At 39.4% G+C, this 26,439-nt stretch overlaps 1 protein-coding gene across 1 annotated transcript in view; it reads left to right on the forward strand.

The window, feature by feature from the left end:
* Positions 1–1,636: 1,636 nt before the first annotated feature.
* apmap (adipocyte plasma membrane associated protein) overlaps positions 1,637–26,439 on the forward strand; it is a 47,455-nt gene continuing 22,652 nt past the window's right edge. Inside the window, exons 1-5 of the mRNA XM_072581308.1 lie at positions 1,637–1,813; positions 11,229–11,345; positions 14,955–15,070; positions 21,490–21,582; positions 22,413–22,529. Coding sequence (XP_072437409.1) covers positions 1,722–1,813; positions 11,229–11,345; positions 14,955–15,070; positions 21,490–21,582; positions 22,413–22,529 — 535 coding nt within the window. The 5' untranslated portion in view covers positions 1,637–1,721. The remainder of the gene's footprint in view (positions 1,814–11,228; positions 11,346–14,954; positions 15,071–21,489; positions 21,583–22,412; positions 22,530–26,439) is intronic.

Below are 26,439 nucleotides of genomic sequence, written 5' to 3' on the forward strand. Positions count from 1 at the left end.
CACCATCAGTTGGACAATCACAGGTAAACTCACCACCAGCTGGATAATTACAGGTAAACTCACCATCAGTTGGACAGTTACAGATAAAATCATCATCAGTTGGATAATTACAGGTAAACTCACCATTAGTTGGACAGTTACAGATAAACTCACCATTAGTTGGACAGTTACAGATAAAATCACCATCAGTTGGATAATTACAGGTAAATTCACCTTCAGTTGGACAATTACAGGTAAACTCACCCTCAGTTGGACAATTACAGGTAAAATCACCATCAGTTGGACAATTACAGGTAAACTCACCATCAGTCGGACAGTAACAGATAAAATCAGCATCAGTTGGATAATTACAGGTAAACTCACCATCAGTTGGACAATTACAGGTAAACTCACCATTAGTCGGACAGTAACAGATAAAATCAGCATCAGTTGGATAATTACAGGTAAACTCATCATCAGTTGGACAATTACAGGTAAACTCACCATCAGTTGGACAGTTACAGATAAAATCAGCATCAGTTGAATAATTACAGGTAAACTCACCATCAGTTGGACAGTTACAGATAAAATCAGCATCAGTTGGATAATTACAGGTAAAATCACCATCAGATGGACAGTTACAGATAAACTCACCATCAGTTGGACAGTTACAGATAAAATCAGCATCAGTTGGATAATTACAGGTAAATTCAGCTTCAGTTGGACAATTACAGGTAAACTCACCATTAGTCGGACAGTAACAGATAAAATCAGCATCAGTTGGATAATTACAGGTAAACTCATCATCAGTTGGACAATTACAGGTAAACTCACCATCAGTTGGACAGTTACAGATAAAATCAGCATCAGTTGAATAATTACAGGTAAACTCACCATTAGTCGGACAGTTACAGATAAAATCAGCATCAGTTGGATAATTACAGGTAAACTCATCATCAGTTGGACAATTACAGGTAAACTCACCATCAGTTGGACAGTTACAGATAAAATCAGCATCAGTTGAATAATTACAGGTAAACTCACCATCAGTTGGACAGTTACAGATAAAATCAGCATCAGTTGGATAATTACAGGTAAAATCACCATCAGATGGACAGTTACAGATAAACTCACCATCAGTTGGACAGTTACAGATAAAATCAGCATCAGTTGGATAATTACAGGTAAATTCACCTTCAGTTGGACAATTACAGGTAAACTCACCATTAGTCGGACAGTAACAGATAAAATCAGCATCAGTTGGATAATTACAGGTAAACTCATCATCAGTTGGACAATTACAGGTAAACTCACCATCAGTTGGACAGTTACAGATAAAATCAGCATCAGTTGAATAATTACAGGTAAACTCACCATCAGTTGGACAGTTACAGATAAAATCAGCATCAGTTGGATAATTACAGGTAAAATCACCATCAGATGGACAGTTACAGATAAACTCACCATCAGTTGGACAGTTACAGATAAAACCAGCATCAGTTGGACAATTACAGGTAAACTCACCCTCAGTTGGACATTTTCAGGCAACCTCACCACCAAGGGGTCAGTTAGAGGAAACCCCGCCCCTTTCCATTTGGCAGTTGCTGCCCGTCGTGCGCGCGCCCCTCGACGTCCTGTTGTAACTTGCGCCGCGGTGACGTAGTTGACGGCGCGCACCGCCGTTCCCAGTTTGGGCGGCTGGCCTCGGGCGGTGTTGTCCAGTGGGAGCGGAGCCCGGGATCATGAAGGAGGCCGAAGGTCTGCGGCAGCGCCGGCCACAGCAGCCGCAGGTCGTTTCGGATGAATCGCGGGACGCTGAGACCAAGCATGTGAGGTAGCGGCTCTGAGCAAGGGATCTTGTGGGATGTCGTGGTGGTCGCGGTCATATAACAACCCTTTGACAGTAACCGTGCTAACTGGGTTCCTTAATGTAATAGACTGGGTTTGCCCTTTCTTTTGAGGTCAATATTAACAGAGTGGGAGATAAGATTTAGTCCGCTGTTCCAACATTCTACAAGATCATGGATGAGGTGGTTATCTTCCATCCCTCACTTTCCTGTCTGCCCACCACTATCTGCATTGAGTAAATTAATTGACGCAGACTTCAAAGCTTTCTGGGGAGATAATTTGACATAATAAGGCCCTGGTAGAAAAGAAATCTGTCTCTAAAGGAACACCTTTTGTGAAACTGTGATCCCTATATTTCTCTCTCTCTCTTTCTCACATAATGATTCCTTGATGAAGGGCTTATGCTGGAAATGTTAATTCTCCTGCTCCTAGGATGCTGCCTGACCTGCTCTGCTTTTCCAGTGCCACACTCTCCACCTGCACAATATATGTATGGCATGGTTGTGGTACTTTCCCAACAAAGTCTCCTCAGGATTTTGTGTATTTCAAAAGATCACCTGTCATATTTTTATAACTCCAGTAGCCTCCATCCCTGACATGGGAGTGTTTGATGGGGACAGTGTAGTTGGAACGTTTACTCTATCTAACCCTATGCTGTATCTGTTTAATAGGGACAGTATAGTTTGTGATGTTCTGCTTAGGGTAAATGGAGCTTTGCTATTAGTCTGAGAGAGTGGAAAGAGAAATGTGACTAAATGTACTGAGGGTAGTGTGGTTTATACGGTTTTCAAGGATTTCGCTAAGGCCTTTGACAAACTCCCATGTGGAAGGCCGGCAAACTGGATCCAAATTTGGCTTGGAAATAGGAGGTATGTTGGAGGATTGCTTTTTTGATTGGAAGCCAGTGAGCAGTGGTATACCACAGAGATCACTGCTGGTACCCTTGCTCTTTATATACATACCTTCTGCATGAACATCCAAGTTGTTATGATTAGTAAATTTGCAGATGACATGAAAATTGATGGTGGTGGTGTTGATCGGAGGATTGTCTGAGGCTACAGTCTGATATTGTTCAGCTGGCGAATTGGCTTGTGCAATGACATAGAATTTAACCTTAATAAGTGTGAGGTGATGCATTTTGGGAGGTCTGATAAAAGAAGAGAATACACAATGAATGGTAGATCCCGAAGGAGTACCAAGGAACAAAAAGACTTTGGTGTACAAGTCCATGAATCTCTGAAGATGTCAACACAGGTAAACAAGGTGGTGGAGAAGGCTTTTGGGATTGACGGGGTGTAGAATATAGGAGTAAGGAAGTCTTGTTACGCTTTTATAAAATATTGGTTAGCTCTGAGATGTAATGCTGTGTGTAGTTCTGGTTGCTACACCATCAGAAGGACGTGATTGCACTGGAGAGGATGCGGAAGAAATTCACCAGGATGTTGACTGGGATTGCTTTCCTTCAAGCAGACGAGGCTGAGCCAGGATCTGATTGAAATATACTACATATAGGAAGCATTATCAGGGCAGATCATGAAAATCTTTTCCCCTTGTTGAAGATCAGAGGGCATAAATTTAAGGTGAGGAGTCAGGGGTTAGATGAGATCTGAGGAAAATATATTCTCAGCCAGAGAATGGTAGAAATATGGAGCACGCTGCCTAAGAAGATGTTGCAGGCAGGTAATCTTGCAGTATTTAAGAAGCATAGGGACAAGCACTTAAAACAACAGGTCTAATGCAGGTAAATTGGATTAGTAGTTTGGTGTTTGTTAGTTGGGATAGATATGATGGGCCAAAAGGCCTGTATGACTGTTCAGTTTTCCTTTGTAAGATAAATCCTTCATCCCAGGAGTGAGTTGAGTGAGTCTTCTTTGAGCTGCTTCAAATGCAATTATGTATTTTTTAAATAAGGAAATCAAAACTGTACACAATGTTCTAGATGTGGTTTCATCAATGCCAAATAGACCTCCTTAGATACATTTCATTCCTCATGCAATAAATGCTAACATTCCATTAGCTTCCTAATCTCGTCAATGTTTTACATGTTAACTTGTACCAGGATACCCAAGATTCCTTTGTGCTCTGAGTTCTGAAATTTCTTTACGTGCAAATTGTATACTGTTGTTCATAAGGTCCCTCCCTCATCTGGTTATCAGTCAAGTCAATTCTCTGAATTGTTTCTAATCCAATTATACGTATTTTTAAAAACCAAAACTGTATGTGAAACTTCACATGTAGTTTCACCAAAGCTCTGTAGAACTATAGGAAAGCATTGCTATTTTACGTTTCATTTCCCTTGAAGTAAATGACAGTTTGTTTCCCTTCCTTATCATTTTCTGTTTGTACACTCTAACATTTTGTGAACACTTATGAACTGGGCACCCAGAATCTTCTGTACTTCAGAGTTCTGTAATCTCCCCTATTTAGATAATATGCTGCTTTTCCATCATTCCAGCCAAAATGGACAATTCACATTTTCTGAGATTTTACTTTATCTAAGTATATTTCCGATTCATTGTCTGTTTTAAAACCCTTGCAAGACTCTCTATCCTCCTCATTGACAACTTACTCGCTTCTTTATCTTGGTGTCATTGGCAAATTTAGCTACCATTCATTTGGTCTCTTCGTCAAAGTCATTGACTGTTTACAATAGACGTCAATGTCACACCACTGATCCCTGAGGCAGTCTGCTAGTTTTAGCTTGTCATGCTGAGAACAGCCTATTTATCTCTACTGTTAAAAATTACACAACATCAGGTTATAGTCCAACAGGTTTTTTTGGAAGCACTAGCTTTCAGAGTGCTGCGCCTTCATCGGTGATTGTCCTTCCTCCGATGTCCACCCGAGTCCAACATTGGCTCCTCCACGTCATATCCCTACTGTGTATTTCCTGTTCAGGGATCAGTTTTTTATTCATGCTGTTACTTTGTGTAGTAACTTTTGATGTAGCACCCTATCATTTGCCTTTTGGAGCTTGAAGTACAGATTTTCCTTTATCCACCTTGCTTGTTACTTCCTCAAAAAATCTCCTGTAGATGAGTTAAACGCCATTTTTCTTTCATAAAGCCATGTTGACTCTGCTTGATCACGTTACAATTTTCTAAGTACTGTATCTTGCTGCAATCACAATAATGGATTCTAGCAATTTTCCTATGGCAGCTATATACTAGCCTATAATTTTTGTTTTCTGACTCTGTCCTTGAATAACGGTGTAATATTTGCTTTTTTATCATTTCTGGCACCTTTCCAGAAGGAAAGGGTTTTGGAACGTTGTCAGTAATGTCTTTTCTTTTCAAGGTTTTTAGATGAAGGTCATCCAATTCTGGTGACTTGGTTTACAGATTCAATAATTTTCTCAGCAGCTCTTCCCTGGTGATAGTGATTGGTTAAAGTGGCTCCCTCATGCTCACCTTATCTTTGGAAGGTTTTCTAACCTTCTACAGCAAAGACATCCATAAAGTACCTGTTCAACACCTCTACCATTTCCTTGTTTTTCATTATTGATTCCCCAGACTCTCACTCTGAAGGACCGACATTGGCTTCAGTTACTCTTTTCCTATTTAAATATTTGCAGAAATTGTTGTGTCTCCTTTTATATTACAAGTTTTCTTTTTCCCTTTTTCAAGTCATTGTTTGCCCCTTGAAATATGACCAATATTTTGACCTGTCACTGATCTTTGCAGATTTGTAGTGCGTCTTTCAATTTGAATGGATCTTTAACTTCCTCATTTAGCTACAGATGATCCATCCTTCAGAGTCTTTTTCATTGAGATAAACCTTTGCCAAGAGTTATTTAATATCGACCACCACATCTCTGGTGCCCTATCTTTTAACCTAGTTCTTCAGTTTTCTTTTGCTAACTCTGCCTTTGTACCCTTATTCAGGTTTAGAACACTTGTCTTGGACCCATACTTCTACCCAGGAAACTGAAAGTGAATTTTCTGCAAAGGTTTCCCACAGTTGCAGGGTGGTATGTATTTAATAGGTTTCTTGCATTGGAAACTTGTGTGATTGTTAGTGGAAAGCATGTTATGGAGAGGTAAGTATGTTGTGCAGTCCTAGATATGAACCATGTCGGGTGGGTTAAGCAGGGAAATATATTGTTTTTATTTTGTGTTATGAGTATCTTGGATTAGGCCAAATTTGTTGCTTGTTCCTAACTCCTCTTGAAAAGGTGATGATGAGCTATCTTCTTGAACTAATGCAGTCTATCTTGTCTATGTATGTACACCCAGAATGCTGTTGGAAAATGAGTTTCAGGATTTTAACTTGGTTGGCAGCAAAAGAACATCAATATAGTATCAGACTGGATTGTTTTTGGCTTGGTGATGTTTCCTTGTATCACGTGCCATTGTCCTTCAAGGATGTAAGGTTACAGGTTTCCAGGTACTGTGGAGGAACCTTGGAGAGTTCCTGCAGTGCATCTTATAGAAGATGTGTACTTTTGCCTCCAACATTTGTTTGAACCGGGTGCCAGTTGTCCAGGCTGTTTTATCCTAGATTGTGTTGAGCCTCTTGAATGTTTTTGGAGTTGTTTGATTCAGGCAAGTAAAAGAGTATTCTTTCGTACTTCTGACTTTTGCCTTGTAGATGGTGAACGGGATTTGGGGAATTAGGAGCTGAGTTACTTGTCACATATTGATTTTAATGGATTTGTCATCACAGTCATCCTGCATAGGCAGTTGACTATTTATTGCTATTTTCTGATATTTTATTGAGAAGCTGCAGTTTAGATATGATTCATTAGTCATTTAGGCAAAAAAAGGAAATATGTGACCTCTGACAGATGAGAATGCTTTGCTGATACCTGAACCATTGAAAACACAGGAGTAGAGACAGCATATTCCCACGTTTGTGGTCTGACACCTCTTGTGATGGTCACTGGTAGTATTTGGTGGTTTCAGTACCAACAGTCTTTGTTCTTCCATCTGGTTGATGACCTGTTGATTGATGTACCTTATTTTGGGAACTGGCCATCAAAATTACTTTAATCAGCTGTCTCAACCCTCTTGGCCCGTGGACATGAGACCGCTCCCTACTATGTCAGTTGACAGTTCTTCCTTTGCCTTCCTCTATCTACAGGTGTGTTTTCATTCTTTCTAAGATCAAAATCTTATCTTTGATATACTGCATTAATGGGAGTAGGGTGGCACCTAATAAATTTTGGAGAAGCAGAGTTTTGATTCTTATGGTATCTTTTCTGTTTTCATTTAGAGATTTGTTTGATTGAAGAAGGCTATGTATGAATGTTACAGTTAGATGAGGTCTCATGCTACACAGGAAGTATCAAATATGGAATGCTGAGTTACACCGATTGGAAGAGGACCTCTAGTTCTCAACAGAGAACTTTCAGCATTTATACTGCTCTTTTACTGATGGTGTTATTTATACAACTGTTCCAATTAAGGTTCTGGTCAATGATAACTTCCTGGGATGCTACTAACAGTTAAAATGGTTCATGCTGTTTGGGGATTTATTAATGGTTTGAATGCAATGATGCATTAGGATTCCTCTTTCCCAACCATGTAATATCTTGTTCATTGTAGAAATTGCATGTAGTCTACATTGAGAGAACATAGAAAATATAGAAGACGGGAGCAGGAGTCAACAATTTGACCCCTTGAGCTTCCTATGCCATTCATTATGATCCTGGCTGATCAGCAAGCTCAATACACTAATCCTGTCCTAAACGTTTTACCCTTAATCTTTAAACTGTGACTTCTTGTTCTGGACTCCCCCCATCGGGAACATCGATCCTGCATCAAAGCTGTCTAGAATTGTATAGATTTCTGAAATCCCACCTCATTCTTCTAAACTCCAGTGAATACAATCCTAACTGACTCAATTCCTCCTACATCAATCCTGCTGTACCAGAAATCAATTTGTTGAATGTTTGCTGCACTCCCTCTATAAGAAGGACATCCTTTCTGTGATAAGGAGATCAAAACTACACACACTATTCCAGTTGTGGCCTCACCAATGCCCTGTATGCTTGCGGTAGACATCTTGTACTCGAATCTTCTTACTGGGAAGGTCAACATACAGTTGCCTTCTTTATTACCCACTGCTCCTGTGACCGGTGCACAAGGATACCTTGGTCTCGTTGAACATTTCACCACCTCAATTTGCAAGCATTCAGATATTAATCTGCATTCCTATTCTTTGCTACCAGAGTGGATAACTCCATATTTATCCACATGATACTGCATCTACCATGGATGTGCCCTTTTGCTCAGCCTGTTCAAATCACACTTAATTTCTGCATCCTTCTCAGCTCACACTTCCACCAAGTTTTGCATCATTTGCAAATTTTCAGATAATGCATTTAGTTTCCTCATTTAATCTGTAACATATTTAATAAATAACAGGGGTCCTTGTGTCAAACCTGACCTGCCGAAAATTTATTCCTATTGTTTTCTGCTTGTAACTAATTTTCTAACCATCTCAATACACTTTCCCCAATCCCAAATGCTTTAATTTTATGCACTAATTTCTTACATGGGAGTATATTGAAATGCTTCTGAAAATCCAAGTAAACCACGTCCACTATCAACCATACTAGTTGCATCCTCAAAGAATTCCAATAGCTTTGTTAAACGTGATTTCCCTTTTGGAAATCCATGCTGACTGTGACTAATTTTCCTAATGTTTTCTAACTGCTCTGCTGTAGAACCCTTGGTAATAAACTCTAGCATTTTCTCTTTTTGCGATGTCAGACTCAGAGGCCTATATTCCATTTTCTGTACCCTTTTTAAACATTAGGTACCCCTCAACCTATAGGAACTGTACCAGAGTCTATAGAACGTTAGAAGACGACAACCAATGCATCCACTGTTTCTTGGGCCACTAGGGATTTCTTAACCTTCACTTCCATCAATTTCTGCAACACCATTTTTGTGCTAATACAGATTTGCTTCTGTTTCTCTATCATTTGTGGTATATGTTATTCATCTCCTCCTTTATGAATACAGAGGGAATTTAATTGATCACCCGTGTCTTTGTTCCCCATTATAAGTCCCCTTGTTTCTCACCATAAGGGACCGTCATTAATTTTCACCAATCCTTTTCTCTTTCTCTTTACGTATCTATAGAAACCTTTATGGTCAGTTCTTACATTCCCTGTAAGCTTACTCTCATACTCTATTTTCCCCTTCTTGATTATTCCCTTGGTCCTCTTTTGACTTCTAAGTTGTTCCTAATGCTCAGGCCTATTATTTTTATTCTTGCTAATTTGTATACTTCATTTTTGTACCTCATACTATCTTTAACTTCTCATTATTCTCTTTCCACTTTTGCATCAGACAGGAATAAACAATTTTTGTAGTTCACCCATTTGATCTTTGGATAGGCAATGGCAAACACTCAATGTCGTTCCTTTCATTAACATTTCCCAATCCATCATAACCAGCTTATAACATTGTAGTTTCCCTTAAGATACAGAAACCTAAGTCTCAAAATCAACTACCTCACTCTCTATCTTGATGAAAAATTGTATCATGTTATGGTCATTCAACTTCACTGTGTCTCTCACAATTGCATTACCAATTATTCCTTTCTCATTGCATAATACTCAGTGTCAGATGGTCTGATCCTCAACGTATTGGTACAGAAAACTATCCCATATACAGTCTAGGAATCCCTATTCTACAGTATTGTGACTAATTTGATTTGCCAAATCTATATGCAGATTAAAGACGTCCATGTTACATACTCCTATACTGCATGCATCTCTGATTTCCTGTTTATTGCCGTTGCCACCATCACCACTCCAATTGGTGGTCTATATACCATCTGTACTAACGTTTTTTGATATTTCTTCAGTCTACACACATGGATTTTACATTGTCTGAGCTAATATCTTTGCTAAATATTGTGTTTATATCTTCTTTAACCAGTTAAGCAAGTCCTTTTCCTTTTTGTCTATCCTTCCAAAATACTGAACACCTTGGATGTACATTTCCTAACCTGCCTATCGCCCTGCAGCTTTGTCTCCGTAATCCCAACCATATCATACCCATTTCCATCTATTTATGCAATAATTCAGCTGCTTTATTTTGAATGCTCTGTGCATTCAGCAAAAGCCTTAAGGCTTGTCTTTTTAACATTGCTTGTTCCATTCCCACTATATTTTACTATGGCCTTGTTTGACTCTGGCCCTTGATCCCTCTGCCTATCACTTCTCTGATTCCCCTTGCTGACTTTTGTTCTTGTCCTTGATTACCCTTCCTGTAACTCCTTGCAAAGGTTTCCATTCCCCTGCCAATTTAGTTTAGACCCTCCACTACTCTAGCAAATAAGACTCAGTCGTGCCCAGGTGTAATCTGTCCAGTTTGTATTGGTCATGCCTTCTCTACAACCAGTCCCAAAGCCTTGGGAATCTGAAAGCCTTCCCCTTACGCAATTTCTTTGGCCATATATTCATCCAATATATCCAGTTTCTATGCTGACCAGCATATGGCACTGGTAATAATCCTGAGATCACTTTGAGGTCCTACTTTTCAGTTTGCTTCCTAACTTGCTGTGTTCTGCTTTTAAACTTTTTTTTACATTGTGTACCTGTGTACCTTGTATACCATGACTGGGTGTTAACCCTCCCTGCCTCCCGGATGTCTTGTGGCTGCTCTGAGACATCCTGGACCCTGGCACCAGGGAGGCAACATGCTATCCTGGAGTCTCATTTGTGGCTGCAGAATCATCTAACTATTCCCCTAACAATTGGATCCCCTATGACTATTGCAATTCCACTCTTTTTGCCCATCCCCTGTGCAGCAGAACCAACTGTGGTATCACGAATGTGGCTGTTGCAGTTTCCCCCTGAGAGGCTGTTTCACTCTACAAGGAGTGAAAGGAAGTGGTAATGAGACTGGTGAAGCAACAAAAGTTGGATCTAGAGGAATTGCAAATGGCAACAGAATTATTACCAGAATATAAAACTTGAAAGAACTGTGGATGCTGCACATCAAACAAAAACAGAAGTTGCTGGAAAAGCTCAGTAGGTCTGGCAGCATCTGTGGAGAGAAATCAGAGTTAACATTTCAGTTCCAGTGACCCTTCCTCAGAACTGATGCAAGCTTGGAAAATGTCAGTTTGTATTCAGGTTTATGCATTTTCTTCTGAAATTGTTAGACTCTGTGTTGATATGCATTAATGCCTCTAAACCATACATTTTGAAAAAAACTATTAGGGCAACAGTTTGTTCTGTACAGAATTTTCTGCCTGACTCTGTAAAGTTTGTACTTTGCTGTTCTTTGAATATTTTTCTGAAGACTTAATGAAGGTTGAAATATTTGTGGGGCACACATTCCTCCTAAAACATTCATTGAGAAGTTACCAAGTTAATGTAAAATAACGTTCTCTTTCCACAATATCATTATAAATTCCTGAGTATCTTTCTTTTTTAGTGCATATAGTGGGAAGGTTTTCCGGATAACCTTGACAACCCTCATTGTGACTCTTCTGGCCCCATTACTGGTGGCAACGTTGCTGCTGGAGTCACCAATAAACCCTGAGCCTTTCAGGTAAGAGTTCATTTGCTCTGGATCAAATGTTAATATTGTAGCCAATAATCTCCAGTTGTATATCATCAGCTGGAAGGCGTGTTTGAACAGCATACCAACTCTTGCTGTTTGGACTGGCGTATGGAAATGTTAGTGGAAGGCTGCTGGTCAATTGATCCATTATCAGAATAATGCAGCTACTTCTGGAGGGTCGGATCAAGAAGGAATAAAAGAAAAAGTTCCACCTGGAGGAAAAATCAAGTTGAGTGAGGAAGCAAGGTGCATGAAGGAAAATGTTAAATATGAATTTATAGGATATTAGCTTAAAAATAAGATGAAATTTATCATATAGAAAAGAAATGGGTGCTAAAATTGCAGAATTGTTATTTTGTAAAGTAAGGTCAGGGCAAAGATCATCAGGTATGAACTAGCATAAGTAGTAAATGCAAAACAGCCTGTTAATATAGGAGTAGATCTGTGGAGTGCAGGTTTATACGAATATAAGACCATAAGACATAGGAGCAGAAATTAGGCCATTCAGCCCATCGAGTCTGCTCTGCCATTCAATCATGGCTGATAAATTTCTTAACTCCATTCTCCCGCTTTCTTCTGGTAACCCTTGATCCCCTTGCTACCTAAGAACCAATCTATCTTGATTTTAAATATACTCAATGACCTGGCGTCCACAGCCTTCTGTGGCAATGAGTTCCATAGATTCACCACTCTCTGTCCAAAGAAGTTTCTCTTTATTTCTGTTCTAAAAAGTCTTCACTTTACTGTAAGGCTATGCCCTTGGGTCCTAGTCTCTCTTACTAATGGAAACATCTTCCCAACCTCTACTTTGTCCATGCCGTTCAGTATTCTGTATGTTTCAATTAGATCCCTCCCCATCCTTCTAAACTCCATCAAGTCTAAATCCATAGTCCTCAAATGTTCCTCATATATGTTAAGCTTTTCATTCCTGGAGCCATTCTCGTGAATGTCCTCTGAACGTTCTTCAAGGCCAGTATATCCTTCCTGAGATATGGGGTCCAAACTTGCACACAGAACTCCAAACATGGTCTGACCAGAGCAATATAGAGCCTCAGAAGTACATCTCTGCTTTTATATTCAAGTCCTCTCAAAATAAATGCCATTGTTGCATTTATCTTCCTCACCTCTGACTCAACCTGCTAATTTACCTTGAGAGAATCCTGGACTAGAACTCCCAATTCTCTTTGCACTTCAGACATGTGAACTTTCTCCCCATTTAGAAAATAGTCCATGCCTCTCTTCCTACTAAAGTGCATGATCTCACACTTTCCCACATTGTACTCCATCTGCACATTCTTTGCCCACCCTCCTAACCTGTCCAAATCCTTCTGCAGCGTCTTCCTCAATGCTACCTGTCCCTCTACCTATCTTTGTAAAAGATTGGAATCATATTTGTTAAACCTGCTTGCAAAATACAATTGACTTAGGGAATCACTTGAAACATAATGAAGGTTATTTTGCTTTTTTTTAATAAAAAACATACAATTTGTCATGAGCAGAGTAAAGACCAATTATTAATACTTCTATGCGTTTACTGATTGTTTTGTAACACAGTGAGTAGCCTAAAATAAAGAAAGATGGCTGATATAAGCAGGTGGCTTGGCTGCAACTCCCATAGCATTGAACTACCTTTCAATTTTAATACAGCAGATGGTCAAGGGGCCATTGCAATGCCATGCAACATCTGTTGACTATGATCAATGTCGCTAACTCCAGGCTATAAAAGAAATGCTTCTTGCCTAAAAATCAGCCATGAACTTATCTTTGTGCACTCTGCAAATAAAAACCTCAAGTTGTTCTGGACCAGACCAAATCTCCTCAAAATATTCAGAAGATAGCTAGACCCTAACTTTTTCGTATATTAGAGATAAATGTAAGCTGTTGAGTTCCAAATGCAACTTGATTGATCAAGTGATTGGCTTTAAAGTAAAACACACTTTATTCATCACCTGTAGTTAAAATACAACAACAGAAAGAAGGAATTGGCATAACTTAACTCTGTTGAAAGACTTAACAAAATAGTAGATTATTTTACTACTAAACAGTAACAGTATCAATATAGTAACATCCCACTAACACAGCCTTGGCAAAAGGCAAATTCAGAAAATAGTTGTCTGACATGCAACTCCAGCAGCCCAGGAGGAATAATATCCAGAGAAAACTTGGGGGGCAGTTTAAAAAAATTACAACTCCTAATTCTGAGAGCTTGATCGTACCTGTTCAGGCTGTTCCAGTTGTTCCAAGTTTAAAAAAAAAACTTAAGGCCTCAGAAGCTGTTTACTCTAGTAGTTCTGGTTGGCTCTGTTTGTTTGGTACTGCATCTCTGCTTTGAAACCTTTCTTCAAAAACTCCAGGACAAAATACCCTCTTAAAGCTGCAATATCATCACAAAGCACAATTAGTGAAACACAACTCACGTTTAAGGAAACCTTCCTTAAAACTTTTGAAGGTATTTTTAAAGAGAAGAAACTGCCTGCAACTCCTCAACTGGCAACTAGACAGTCAACTCACTCCAAATCAAAGTAATTCCAGATTGCTAACTCCAATTTTGAACTTCTGGACTCCATCTTCAAAGCCAGGATACATTTCTCAATTGTTTTCTATTTAACTAAATAGTCTCTTTATCCATTTTGATTCTATGTATGTCTGTGTTTGCATGTGCTTGTGTTGCAAGGTAACTCTGTGTTTTAAGAATATGTGGAATAAACCCTACTTCTGATTTACCTATACCAATGTTGATGTGGTTTTTACAAAGTCAGAACTTGTGAGCAATGAGTGGGGGAAGTATGCCTCGTCTCTTTCAAAAAGCAGAAAAACTAAATAACAATCTGCTTGTGGAGAGGTAGTGAGAATAGAGAGAGTTTTTTAAAAAATGTGATCTGTCTCGAACAGTTCTCTTGATTGAAAACAGAAGATGTGGGGTGATTAAGTATCATCTAACTTTTTAAATTTTGAATTTACAATTTTGAGTACTGTTTCTCACTAAACCAGTATAGGAGAATAAACAAAACTGTTTAGAACTTAATAAAATTATAAATGTTAAAACGCTACTCCTTACTGCTACACTCATGCTTGTCAACCAATAGAGGAGGCAATTACTTTATAGTGTAAACAGTATTTGAGATATTGAAAATGAATAAATTTGATAGGATAAATAGAGAAAAACAATTACCCCTATGGTGGGGTTCCACGTCAAGATGTTTTAACCTTAAAGTTGATACGAGAACATTCAAAGGTGATTTCTGCAAGCACGTCATATTGAAGGATACTAGTAATCTGCATAAATGTGCTGTCACCTGCATGGTATATTGGAGTTTCACTGGAAACCTGAATTTTCGAAGATGAGCTATTTCTAGTCATTGCTGTCACAATTACAAATCATGCCAACTATGGCAATTCCACAAATATTCTCATTCAGGAGCATTTGCTATTTATACATACTGTTTCTAACCTTTACTCCATTTTAAAACCATTATTTCCACTAAAGTTGGAATGTTTCTAGTTGATTCAGTTATTAAATCAAGTTTGTTTGTCCTTTAAAGTATCCCTAACTTCAGGTTTTTAACCTTTTATGATTGCTTTTTTTCTCGTCTGCAGTTACAAGGAACCTCCTCTGCTGACAGGTCCTTTAGAGCCCAACCTTAAACTCAGACAAGCTGAACGCTTATTTGACGGCCAGCTGATTGGACCAGAATCTATTGCACACCTTGGAGGTATGGATTCACTTTGGTAACTTTAATATTAAACCTGGTTTTAGGGTAAGAGAAAGTTTAAAATTCAAGAAGCAAAGTCTCTTCGTTACTATTCTTCTGGTCAGTGCAGCCCATGTTACTGTAGAATCAAGATTCATATTGCAGAAGGAGGTCATTTTTTTCCATGGTGCTTGGGTCAATGCTTACAAGAATCATCCAGTTCACCCCACTCTCCTCTTTCCTTGTAGCCCTACAATTTTTACTTTTTCAAGGATATCCAATTCCTTTTGAGCATTACTATTGATTTTGCTTCCACCCATTTTATTTCAAGCAGTACAATACACAACACGACCCCAACGTCAGTGAAAACAATTTAACTCTACCAAAACCGTATACAATGTTGAACCCCTCTAATAAATCTCCCTTAAAACTATTTTGTCCAAGGAGGAGATCCTTGTTTCTTAATCCTCTCCACATAATTGAAATATGTAAGACACGACCCACTATCACCAGTTTTTATACATACATACAAAGAAGGGCACCGCTTTGACTGGGACAACACACACACATACTAGGACAGGTGAAACAAAGACACGTACAAGAATTCTTAGAGGCATGGCATTCTAACCAAAACTCCAACAATAAACACATCAATTTAAACCCTATCTATCTTCCCTTGAAAAAAAAAGGAACTGGAAATGACATCATCAACCTTAAGAAACCAAGACCTGTAAATAGAGAGGTGGGACATACCACCAGCACTTCACCAGAGATTCTCACTGACAATGTTACCTAGAATGGTGACGAAATGTCTGAAAACAAACCTTCAAGTTCAATGTGCTAATTTACAGACTTATCAACCTGAGCTACAGATCTTCTCAAAAATCGCAAACATAATTGAAGTCTCATATTCCTGCTACCATTTCAATAAACGTCTGTCATTTCTCTAAGTTCTGTTGGGCAAGACAGAACTAGATAGTTTATAGTAGCATGCTACACCATAGTAATTGTTAATGAGAGTATAATGACCAAAGGCCAAATCTCTTGACATGTGTTACTGTGCAATTCTGTTAAATGCACTATAATGAATTGTAGGGAAATGTTTTGTGAATAATTTTTGGACATGGTTGATGAAATGCTCTTAAATTTTACACTATATTTACAGCGTCACCTGTAGGTCAGTGGGAGCACTGCAGTTTTGGAGTCAGTTCTTACGAGCTCTACACCTGCAGTGCTGGTAGGAAAGGAGTTTTAAGGATTTTGGCCTAGCCAAATTGAAGGAATAACGGATATGGTTTCAACAGAACAAAGAAAATTGCAGGGCAGGAACAGGACCTCCAAGCCTACACCAAATCAGATCCTCTATCTAAACCTGTCGCCTGTTTTCTAAGGACCTGTATCCCTTTGCTGCCTGCCCATTTCATGTATCTGTCTAGGTACATCTTAAATGACGCTATCGTGCCTGCCTCTGCCACCTACGCTAGCAACTCATTCCAGACACCCACCACCCTAAGTGTAAAGAACTTTCTGTGCATATCTCCCTTAAACTTCTCCCCTCTCATCTTAAACTCGTTGCCCCTAATAATTGAGTTCTCCACTCTAAGGGGCAAAAACTTCTTGCTATCCATGCTGTCTACACCTCTCATGATTTTGTAGAGCTCAATCAGGTTCCCCCTAAACCTCTCCCTTTCTAATGAAAATAATCCTAATCCACTCAACCTCTCTTCATAGCTAGCAGCCTCCATACCAGGAAGCATCCTGGTTAACCTGCTTTGCATCCTCTCCAAAGTATCCACATTCTTTTGGTAATGTGACGACCAGAACTGTACACCGTATTCCAAATGTGGTTGAACCAAAGCCCTATACAACTATCACATGACCTGACAACTCTTGTACTCAATACCCCATCTGATGAAGAAAAACATGCCTTATGCCTTCTTGACCACTGTGTCGACCTGCATTGCCACCTTCAGAGTACAATAGACCTGAACACCTAGATCTCTCTATACATCAGCTTTCCCCCGGGCTTTTCCATTTGCTGTATAGTTTGTTCTTGAATTGGATTTCCCAAAATGCATCACCTTGCATTTGCCTGGATTGAACTCCATCTGCCATTTCTCTACCCAACCCTCCAATCTATCTATGTTCTGTTGCATTCTCTGACAGTCCCCTTCACTATCTGCTACTCCACCAATCTTTAGTGTCACCTGCAAATTTGCCAGTAACATCACCTATACGTTCCTCCAGATCATTAATGTATATCACAAACAACAGTGGTTCCTGCACGGATCCCTTTGGAACACCACTAGTCACAGTTCTCCATTTGGAGAAACTCCCTTCCACTACTACTCTCTGTCTCCTGTTGCCCAGCCAGTTCTCTATCCATCTAGCTAGTACACCTTGGACCTGGTACGACTTCACTTTCTCCAACAGCCAACCAAGGGGAATTTTATCAAACGCCTTACTGAAGTCCATGTATATGACATCTACAGCCCTTCTCTCATCAATCAACTTTGTCACTTCCTCAAAGAATTCTATTAAGTTGGTAAGACATGACCTTCCCTGCACAAAACCATGTTGCCTGTCACTGAAAAGCCCATTTTCTTCCAAATGTGAATAGATCCTATCCCTCAATATACTCTTAAGCAGCTTCCCTACCACTAATGTTAGACTCATCAGTCTGTAATTACCTGGATTATCCCGACTACCCTTCTTCAACAAGGGGATAACATTAGCAGGTGGTGTATGGTTTGGAGGTGAATCTGCAGATGGTGTGTTCATATAAAATCACACAGCATAGAAGCAGACTCTTTGGCCTACCATCTCTTTGCCAACCAACAAGTACAAAACTACTCTAATCCCATAGCCTGCTATGCCTGGTATTTTAAGTGCTCATCCAGGTGCTTCTTAAATGTTCTGCCATCATCTACTTCCAGTATCCTCTCAGGCCTCATGTTTCACATTTCTATTTTTGTCTGGGTGGAAAAATTATTTTTCAGATCTTTTCTAAACCACTTGCTTCTCAACTTAAACTTATGCCCTCTAGTATTAGTCATGTCTGCCATAAGAAAGAGAATCTCATGAGCTACTCTGTGTATATCTCTTATTTATGTAAGCTTCAGTCAGGAACCATCCCCCTCCTGAGCTGCCTCTGCTCCAAGAAAAACAAATTCAGCCTATCCAGTCTCTTCTCCTGACTCAGACTTTTCATCCCAGTCAACATCCTGTTGAATTTCCTCTGTGCCCTCTCCAGTGCAGTCATGTAGTTTTGATTGCACTGGAGAGGGTACAAGGCGATGGATCTTGGGGGATACATTTGGAAAATGTTTTCGAGGGAGTCTTCGTGAGTTACTGCAATGCCTCATGCAGATGGTACACACTCATGCCACTGTGTATTGATGATGGAAGGAGTGAATATTTAAGGTGGTGATGGTGAACCAAACAAGGGGTGTCAACCCACTGAAGTTACAATGCAGGACTACTTGCATGCCAAACAGCAGAAGCTGCATGCAAGTAGACAGAGCTAAGTGATTGAATTCATACACTGTGCAATGTATGGTGATTGACAATAAAGCAACTTACTGGAGTAGAAGTTTCTGCAACAATGGGAGAGTCCAATCCATAAGTGCAAAGAACAAGGCTAATGTAATTGCATTTACTTTTAGACAGAAATGTCAACTGTATGATCAATCTCAAGCTCTTCCTGAGGTCCCCATCATCACAGATGCCAGTTTTCCACCAACTTAATTCTGTCAGTTTGATATCAAAAAGGAACTGAAGGTACTGGATACTGTAAAGGCTATGAGTGCTAAATATTTTGACCATACTAAAGAGTTATGCTCCAGAAATAGCTGCACTATGGGGAATGTAGATAATAACCCAGGTAGATGCTGTTTACAAAAAAGCAGTACAAATACAACCTAAACAATTACTGTCCCATTACAGGAAGTCCCTGATTAACAAGTGTCCAATTTACAAATAGTCAAATTTATGAATGTTGTCCCATACCGGGGAGTAGGTTTCAAGACTAGACATACAAACATTCCTGTACTTACAAATGGCTGCTTTACATGGCCCTGTATTGTGTTCCAACAATTTTACTAACCGACTTGCAAATGGAATCCAGACAGAACCCATTTGTGGCCTGGGGACTGTCTGTAGTCTATTGTTCATTTTCAGGCAAATGATGGAATTGGCCATTGGCAGTGGTATTAGATAGCACTTGCTCAGTCATAGTCTTAGGTTGAGTTCCACTAGACCCAACTGACTCCCAAGCTCATTATAGCTTTGGACCAAACAAAAGAGTTAAACTCTAATTTTGGTGACAGCAGCTGCCCATGACATTAGCGCAGTATTTGATTGGGTGAGATTACAGGGAGTCCTAAATGAGGTTCATGGGAATTTGAGGAGACCACTCTACTGACTGGGATCATGCCTAGCACAAGGAATTAGAAGTCAACTAACTCAGCCTTAATACTGTCTGTGGCCCAACCCATCTCAGTTGCTTCATCATTGTCATTCCCTTCATCATAAGATCAGAAGTGGGATTGTTCGCGAATGATTTTAAACTATTCAGCAGATATCATAACTCCTCTGACATTGATGGAGTCTGTGTCCACGTGTAGCAAGAGCAACACAATATCCAGGCTTAGGCTGATTAGTGGTAAGTGACATTTTTGCCACTCAACTGCTAGCCATTTACCATTTCTAATAAATAAGGTTCTAACTACCTTGCTTTGATCAACAGAATTACAATCACTGAATTGATCAGATACTGAATGCATCAGCCATATAAATGTTGTGGCTGTTAGAACATGACAGAGTCTGGGAATTCTGTAGTAAGTAACTCCCTTCCAAAGCTTGTCCACTGTGTACAAGGCACAAGTCAGGCATGTGATGGGATACACTTCACTTGCCTGGATTTGCACAGCTCCAGTAACATTCAAGAAGCTCAGCATGATCCAGGACAAAGCAGAACACTTGATTGTCACCCTATTTGTCATGGGGGGTGCTTCGGGAGCATCTGCCAAACCCAGAGCCATACTGCTCAGAAGGATGAAGGAACACCACTTAGGAGTTCCTTTTCATAGTGCTGTGACATGGAACTTTATTATAGTTACCTCAATGTGGCCTAGTCAAATTCTAAACTCCTTCCCTCACAGTACTGTTGATGTACCTCCAATACAAAGACGACAGTAGTTCAAGACGGTAGCTCAGTATCACATTCTCAAAGGCAATCAGGGCTTGGTAATAAATGCTGGTCAAGTGAATGACACCTGCACCTCCTGAAGGAGTAGATAAATTGGCTTGACTTTCCTTTATTTATTAATGTTCCAGTACAGATTTTACTATTATGATTCGTGTTCCTTGACATTTTTTTCAAGCAGCAAGCCTCTTGAAGTGGTAATGTAATAATGACCAGGTAATATCCTTTCATTATTTGGGTTGAGGAATGAATGTTGACCAGGATGCTATGAAGAACCCTTCTGTCTTTGTGAGTGTTTTGGGATCTTTTATATTCACATGAGGGGCAGATGTGGCCTTGGTTTAATATCCCACCCATAAGGCAGCATCTCAGTGCATCACGTTCTCAGTACAGTACAGAAATTATTTTGCACATGAATCTTCTGTCATCATGACACGATGCAAAAAGGAAGGAAATGGTCTCTTGTGCTCAAACACTGTATCTTAATACCTTTCAACTTTATTAGTAATCTTTCTTTTAATTGTGTTTGTTATATCAGGAATTATGATAGCCCTTTTGTATGACATTAGTAAATAATGTTGGTTTCGGGTCTGTTTTGTGATTGTGGATTGAACAGCAACTAAATTAGCATTAACTATACTCATTTGGAGTTGAATCTTTTTAACTGATGCTGAGGAAGGGAATATTCATCCTACTCAGATGAATTGGCAGCATTCTAGCCTCTGAGGCAAAAGACTCCAATTCCAATTTAAGGACTTGAGCACAAATCCAGGCAGACATTTCAGTGCAGTCCTGATTGGATAAAGTTTTTTCATAGAAGTGTAAGAGATTTTTTCCTTGTAGTCTTGGGCTTGATTTATTATTCATCGCTCAACCATTGTTACAAAAAGTACATTATCATGGCTCTATAGCAATGTTTATTGCTTTATCTTGCATAAATTAGTAACTGTCTTTTCCTACAACAGTGGTTTTGCCTTATTGTCAGCAAAGAACATTAGGACATCTTGAGGTCATGAACCTCAAATCCATTTTACTGCTCCTCGGATGCTGCCTGAACTGCTGGCTCTTCCAGCACCACTAATCCAGAACCTCAAATCCAAGTCTTTTCTTTTTAGTTCTGATTAAACTTGCAGCTGAGGATATGAGTGACCGGATCTCTAGTTGTGCTTTTTTCTAGGAAGGTGCTGAGTGAAGCTTGTTTTGTAACTGAATTCTATATGTGGGATCTCTGCAGAGGTCATATTCACTGGTACGGCTGATGGACAGATTCTGAAAATAAGTGATGGACAAATACATACCCTGGCAAGAATAGGCAAACTTCCTTGTGGTGAGTCATGGACAAAAATGACTGTTTTCTTTGATACGGTTTAGGAGTAGTTTTTACATCAAGCTGTATTTAGTTAAGTGGTCCTGCAGTAATAGTCACTTTTTCAAATGGCTTTATTTTCTGTTTTCTTTAGCTTTAACTTAAGTGTTAATTTAATAAAAAACTTGCTGCTTTATAAAAGTCGGCTTGATGGTGAGAATAAAATTAATTTAAAGTTCATGTCTAAAGTTAAGAAAAATAAAATATCTTAATGCTACCCCTGATTTCACTTTGGCTGCCCAGCAACAACAACAACACAGCAGGGCAGGGGTTGAGCCTTTGCTCATGGTGGTTTAGAGGAACGGGAGCTGATCATACTAAAGTATAGGATACTAAGGGGACTTGACAGGGTACATGTAGGAAGGACCTTTTCACTTTGTGGTCAAGTATGAACTAGGGCCACAGTTTGAAGCTTAGGAGTCTCAATAAGACAGATCAGGAGAAATCTTTACTTTGAGATTCATTCTCTGGAATTCTCCTCTTCACAATGTAGTGGATGCTAGGTCATTGAATAGATTCAAGCCTGAGTAAGTTGGATTTTTGAATGATGGAGTTGAGGGGTTTGGGACTGGACAGGATCAGATGCCACAATCAGATCAGCTGTGATCCTATCAAAATGGGTCTTAAGGCTATAAGGGCCTATTCCTACCCCTAATCCTTGTGTTTTTGAGAAACTATTTCATTCCTTTTCTATGTTGCTTTACCTTCTTGCTCTCTGTTTTCTGTATCTCATTTTCTCTCATGATATCCTTCCAACTGTTGATGTTGCTGAAACTTTATTTTGCATCCAGGAACAAGAGAAGATGAACCAACTTGTGGAAGACCTTTGGGAATCCGAGTAGGCCCTAATGGGACTCTGTTTGTGGCTGATGCTTACTATGGACTATTTGAGGTTAATCCAGTCACAGGTAGAGTATTTCAATCACCTGGAAGATAATTGATCACTCAGGACATGTAAGATTTATAATGGATCTGGTGTTTATTTCTTTTTAAAGAGAGAACGCTCTTCCCTCTTCAGCACCCCAAGGATTAGGCTGCACAACTTTGATGTCCAAGAGAATGGAATGAGCTAACTGTTCTTACACCACACACTGTATAACTTTTATGTCATCCCCAGTTTCAATCGTTCTACAGACTATTGCTTGGCTAGGTAGGAAAGTGAACTGTGAAGAGTATATAGAAATGTTTTAGTGGAATTTGAAGAAGCTAAGTTAGTGGGCACATGCAAGGCAGATGTATTGTAATGTGGATAAATGTGAGGTTATCCGGTTCAGGAGCAAAAGCAGGAAGGTGGATTATTATCTGAATGGCTACAAATTGAGAGAGTGGAGTGTGCAATGAGGTCTGGGTGTCCTCATACAGCAGTCATTGAATGTAAACATGCAGGTTCTGTAGGCGGTCAAGAAGGCAAATGGTATGTTGGCCTTCAAAGTGAGGTTATTTGAATAGAGAAGAAGGTACGCCTTTCTGCAATTATACAGGGCTTGGTGGCACCACGTCTGGAATATTATATAGAATTTTGATCTCCTTATCTGAGGAAAATGTTCTTACTATAGAAGAAATGCAGCAAACCTTTACCAGACTGATTCCTGGGATAGCAGGGCTGGCATATAGGCTTTTCGATTAAGTTCGTTGGAGTTCAGAAGAATGAGAAACCTAAAAAGTTCTAGCAGGGCTAGATGGGTTAGATGCATGAGGACTGTTCATGGAGTCCATAACCGGGGTCACAGTCTAAGGATATGGGGTAATTCAATTAGGACTCTGATTAGGGGAAATGTCTTAAGCCAGCATGTTGGTGGAATTCTCTACCACAGAAAGCAGTCGAGACCAAAATCTTGAATATTTGAGGAACGAGTTGAATAAAGCGCTTGAAGCTAAAGAGATCAAAAGATATGAGGGAAGAGTGGGAACAGTCTGTTGAGTTGAATGATCTACTGTGGTTATCATAAATGTTGGAGCAGGCTCAAAGGGCTACTCATATGACCTACTCCTGCTCATGTTTTCTATGATTCTATATTGGCATACTGAGAATTGAAATTGGAATGTCAGCAGAACAAGTTATTTGAATTGGCAGAACTCCACAATGTGAATTTCTAATAGTTGAATCTCTGTCAAGAGAGGAAGGCTGCGTAGGTGGTAATGTCACTGGACTCATAATCCAGAACCCCAGTCTTGTGTTCTGAGGACATGGGTTTGAATCTCACTGTGGTAGATGGTGAAATTTGAATTCAGTTTTAAAAATCTGAAAAGAAAGCAATGGTAATCATTTAACCATTGTTAATTGTTGTAAAAACAATTCTTTAGAGAAATCTGCTATTCTTTAGGGAAGGAAATGTGCTATCCTTATCTAGATGGATTTGCATGTGACTCGAGACCCACTTCAATGTAGCTGACTCCTAACTGTGCTCTGGGCAATAAGTGCTCTCTTAGCCAGGCGTCCACTTCCCATGAATAAATAAATAAAAAGGTAATCTTGTGTCGGCTTCAGCTTTGATTGTGGGAGTGTAACGTCAACACAATTTGTACGTTAAATCGTGTTTAGTTCCTGACACACGTATTAGTATTCAGCGCTGATGTCATGTAGAATCTCGACCAAAATCTTAGAGATTGTCACAATCTAGAATGATCCAAATGTTTTAGAGCCAATTAAACACTTTTATAATTGTTAATATTGCATTTTGGGAAATGCCAGAAACCAGTATTCCTGCAGCATTGTCCCATAAACAAGAATGACAAACTACCAGTATGCTTTGTTACTTGAATTCTAAATATAGGCCAGTGTGTGGGAGAAAAGTCTCCTGTTTGTTTTGAAAATGTTTTGTCTGCTTGAGAGCCATCAGGGCTTCAGTACCATATTAAAAAATGCAAAGTCTTCAACAATATAGTATTCCTTTAGCCTGCATGGGAATGGCATCCTAGCTATTGTCCTCAAGTTTCTGGCGTGGGACTTGAACCTATGACATTGTGGTACAAGTATAAACAACTGAACTACGTCTGATTCTTGGCTTTTGATTCAGAAGCAACAGCAATTAGGAGGATCACTGTCAGTGTGCAACTAGCTGGATATTGTATGGTTGCAGAGTAGCACACCAGTCTAATTATCCACTGTTCCTTTGTCTCCTTTGAAGAAGCACAGAAAGAGCGATTTTATAATCTTCCACCCATGTGCCATGCTTAAAAGTGGTGAGAGAAGTGGCAGTCAGTAGCTCCTTGGCAAGTAGGAGAAAGGGGATAGAAAAATAGGTCACTGCAAAAATAAGCCTCTGAAAACCTTCACCTACTTTAATCACATGTGTAATTTGATTAAGCTCCTCCTGAACTGACTTCTGCTTTCACCATGAAATCAAGAAACAGCGAGGATCATTTTATGCAGGAATCAAAAGGAATTGGTGCTTGGGGTGAGGGGCTTCAATGAAGGAAAACTGCATACTTGTTATTACTTTTTAATTGCTGTCTTTTTAGCATAATGCTACCTGAAACTGGGCCGTGCTCATGCTGTCCAGAGAATTTGGCAAGTTGTGAATTTACTAGTGAACAGAAATTGCTTGAGAAACTCAGTAGCTCCGGCAACATTTATGGGGAGATAACAGAGTTAAAGCTTTGAATCTGCTGACTCTTGAACAGAACTAATGTGAATCTGACTTCCTGGATCCTACTCACGTCCCCCATGTAAGCAGCACAAAATTGGGTGTAGAATTGGTATAAGGTCCAGGCAAAATATCATGAAACAGAAAAGGAAATTGGAAATTTTTGCAAGAGCTCCACAGACATGAGAGTCTAAAATGTATGGTAAGTGGTGCTTTTGAAGTTTATAGTTTAAAATAGTGGTGCATAGGCAGGTTAAATTTGTGGCGAAAGTGAGGACTGCAGATGCTGGAGATCGGAGTCGAGAGTGTGGTTCTGGAAAAGCACAGCAGGCCAGGCAGCATCCGAGGAGCAGGAGAATCAATGTTTCAGGCAAAAGCCCTTCATCAGGAATGAGCAGGAATTTTGCCAGAAACGTTGATTCTCTTGCTCCTCGGATGCTGCCTGACCTGCTGTGCTTTTCCAGTAACACACTCACGAGGTTAATTTTGTGGTAGAATGTAGGCGTGACCTAAGGTTTAAGGGAAGGTTGTTCTTACTGTTTTATGCCAGGTGGGGTAAACATTGAAAACTATTAGTTTGTTTTATGTTTAGGATAATGAAAGATTGATTTTAACTTTGGAAACTCGGAGATTGAAAGTGTTTAGATAATTTTAGAGGTGTTCTGACTGGAATCGGAAGCAGATGTCATTTCTCACCTAGAAAGGAGTATGGGACTCTGAAGGGAATAAGTTACCTCAGTGTAAATATTTAGTTTATAATACCTCCAAACTAGGAGTAATTGGTTAGAAATCTGCAGGTTATTAACAGGTGGCAAAGTCAAAGCTCTCAGTTTTGTGAATATTCATGTAAGAAGACCTCACATTTCACAGGAAAAGCATGGGAAGAATCTGTTAATTCGAATTTAAAGATCTAATATAGAGGAGTGATTTCTCTGAATTGGAGTCTCTAACGGATAGTGTCAGAAAGTGAGACTTCGTTTTGCTGTGTATTTTAAGATCTTTTTTAGGTGTGTTCAGTATCTAGATAACCTGGTTTGCTTTTTTTTCTTTTGTTAGTATAATAAATTTCTGTTCTGTTGTTTGAAAAAAAAATCTGAAGCCACATGTGGCTGTGTTTCAGCAGATGGTCACCACATTAATTAAAATTTTGAAAATGATCCATAAACCAGATTTTATTCTGGGATTTTACTTATCGAGTAGTGCCATCAGAGGGGGTTATAGCAGTAGTAAT

Source organism: Chiloscyllium punctatum, chromosome 11, assembly GCF_047496795.1.
Source record: "Chiloscyllium punctatum isolate Juve2018m chromosome 11, sChiPun1.3, whole genome shotgun sequence".
NCBI lineage: Eukaryota > Metazoa > Chordata > Chondrichthyes > Orectolobiformes > Hemiscylliidae > Chiloscyllium > Chiloscyllium punctatum.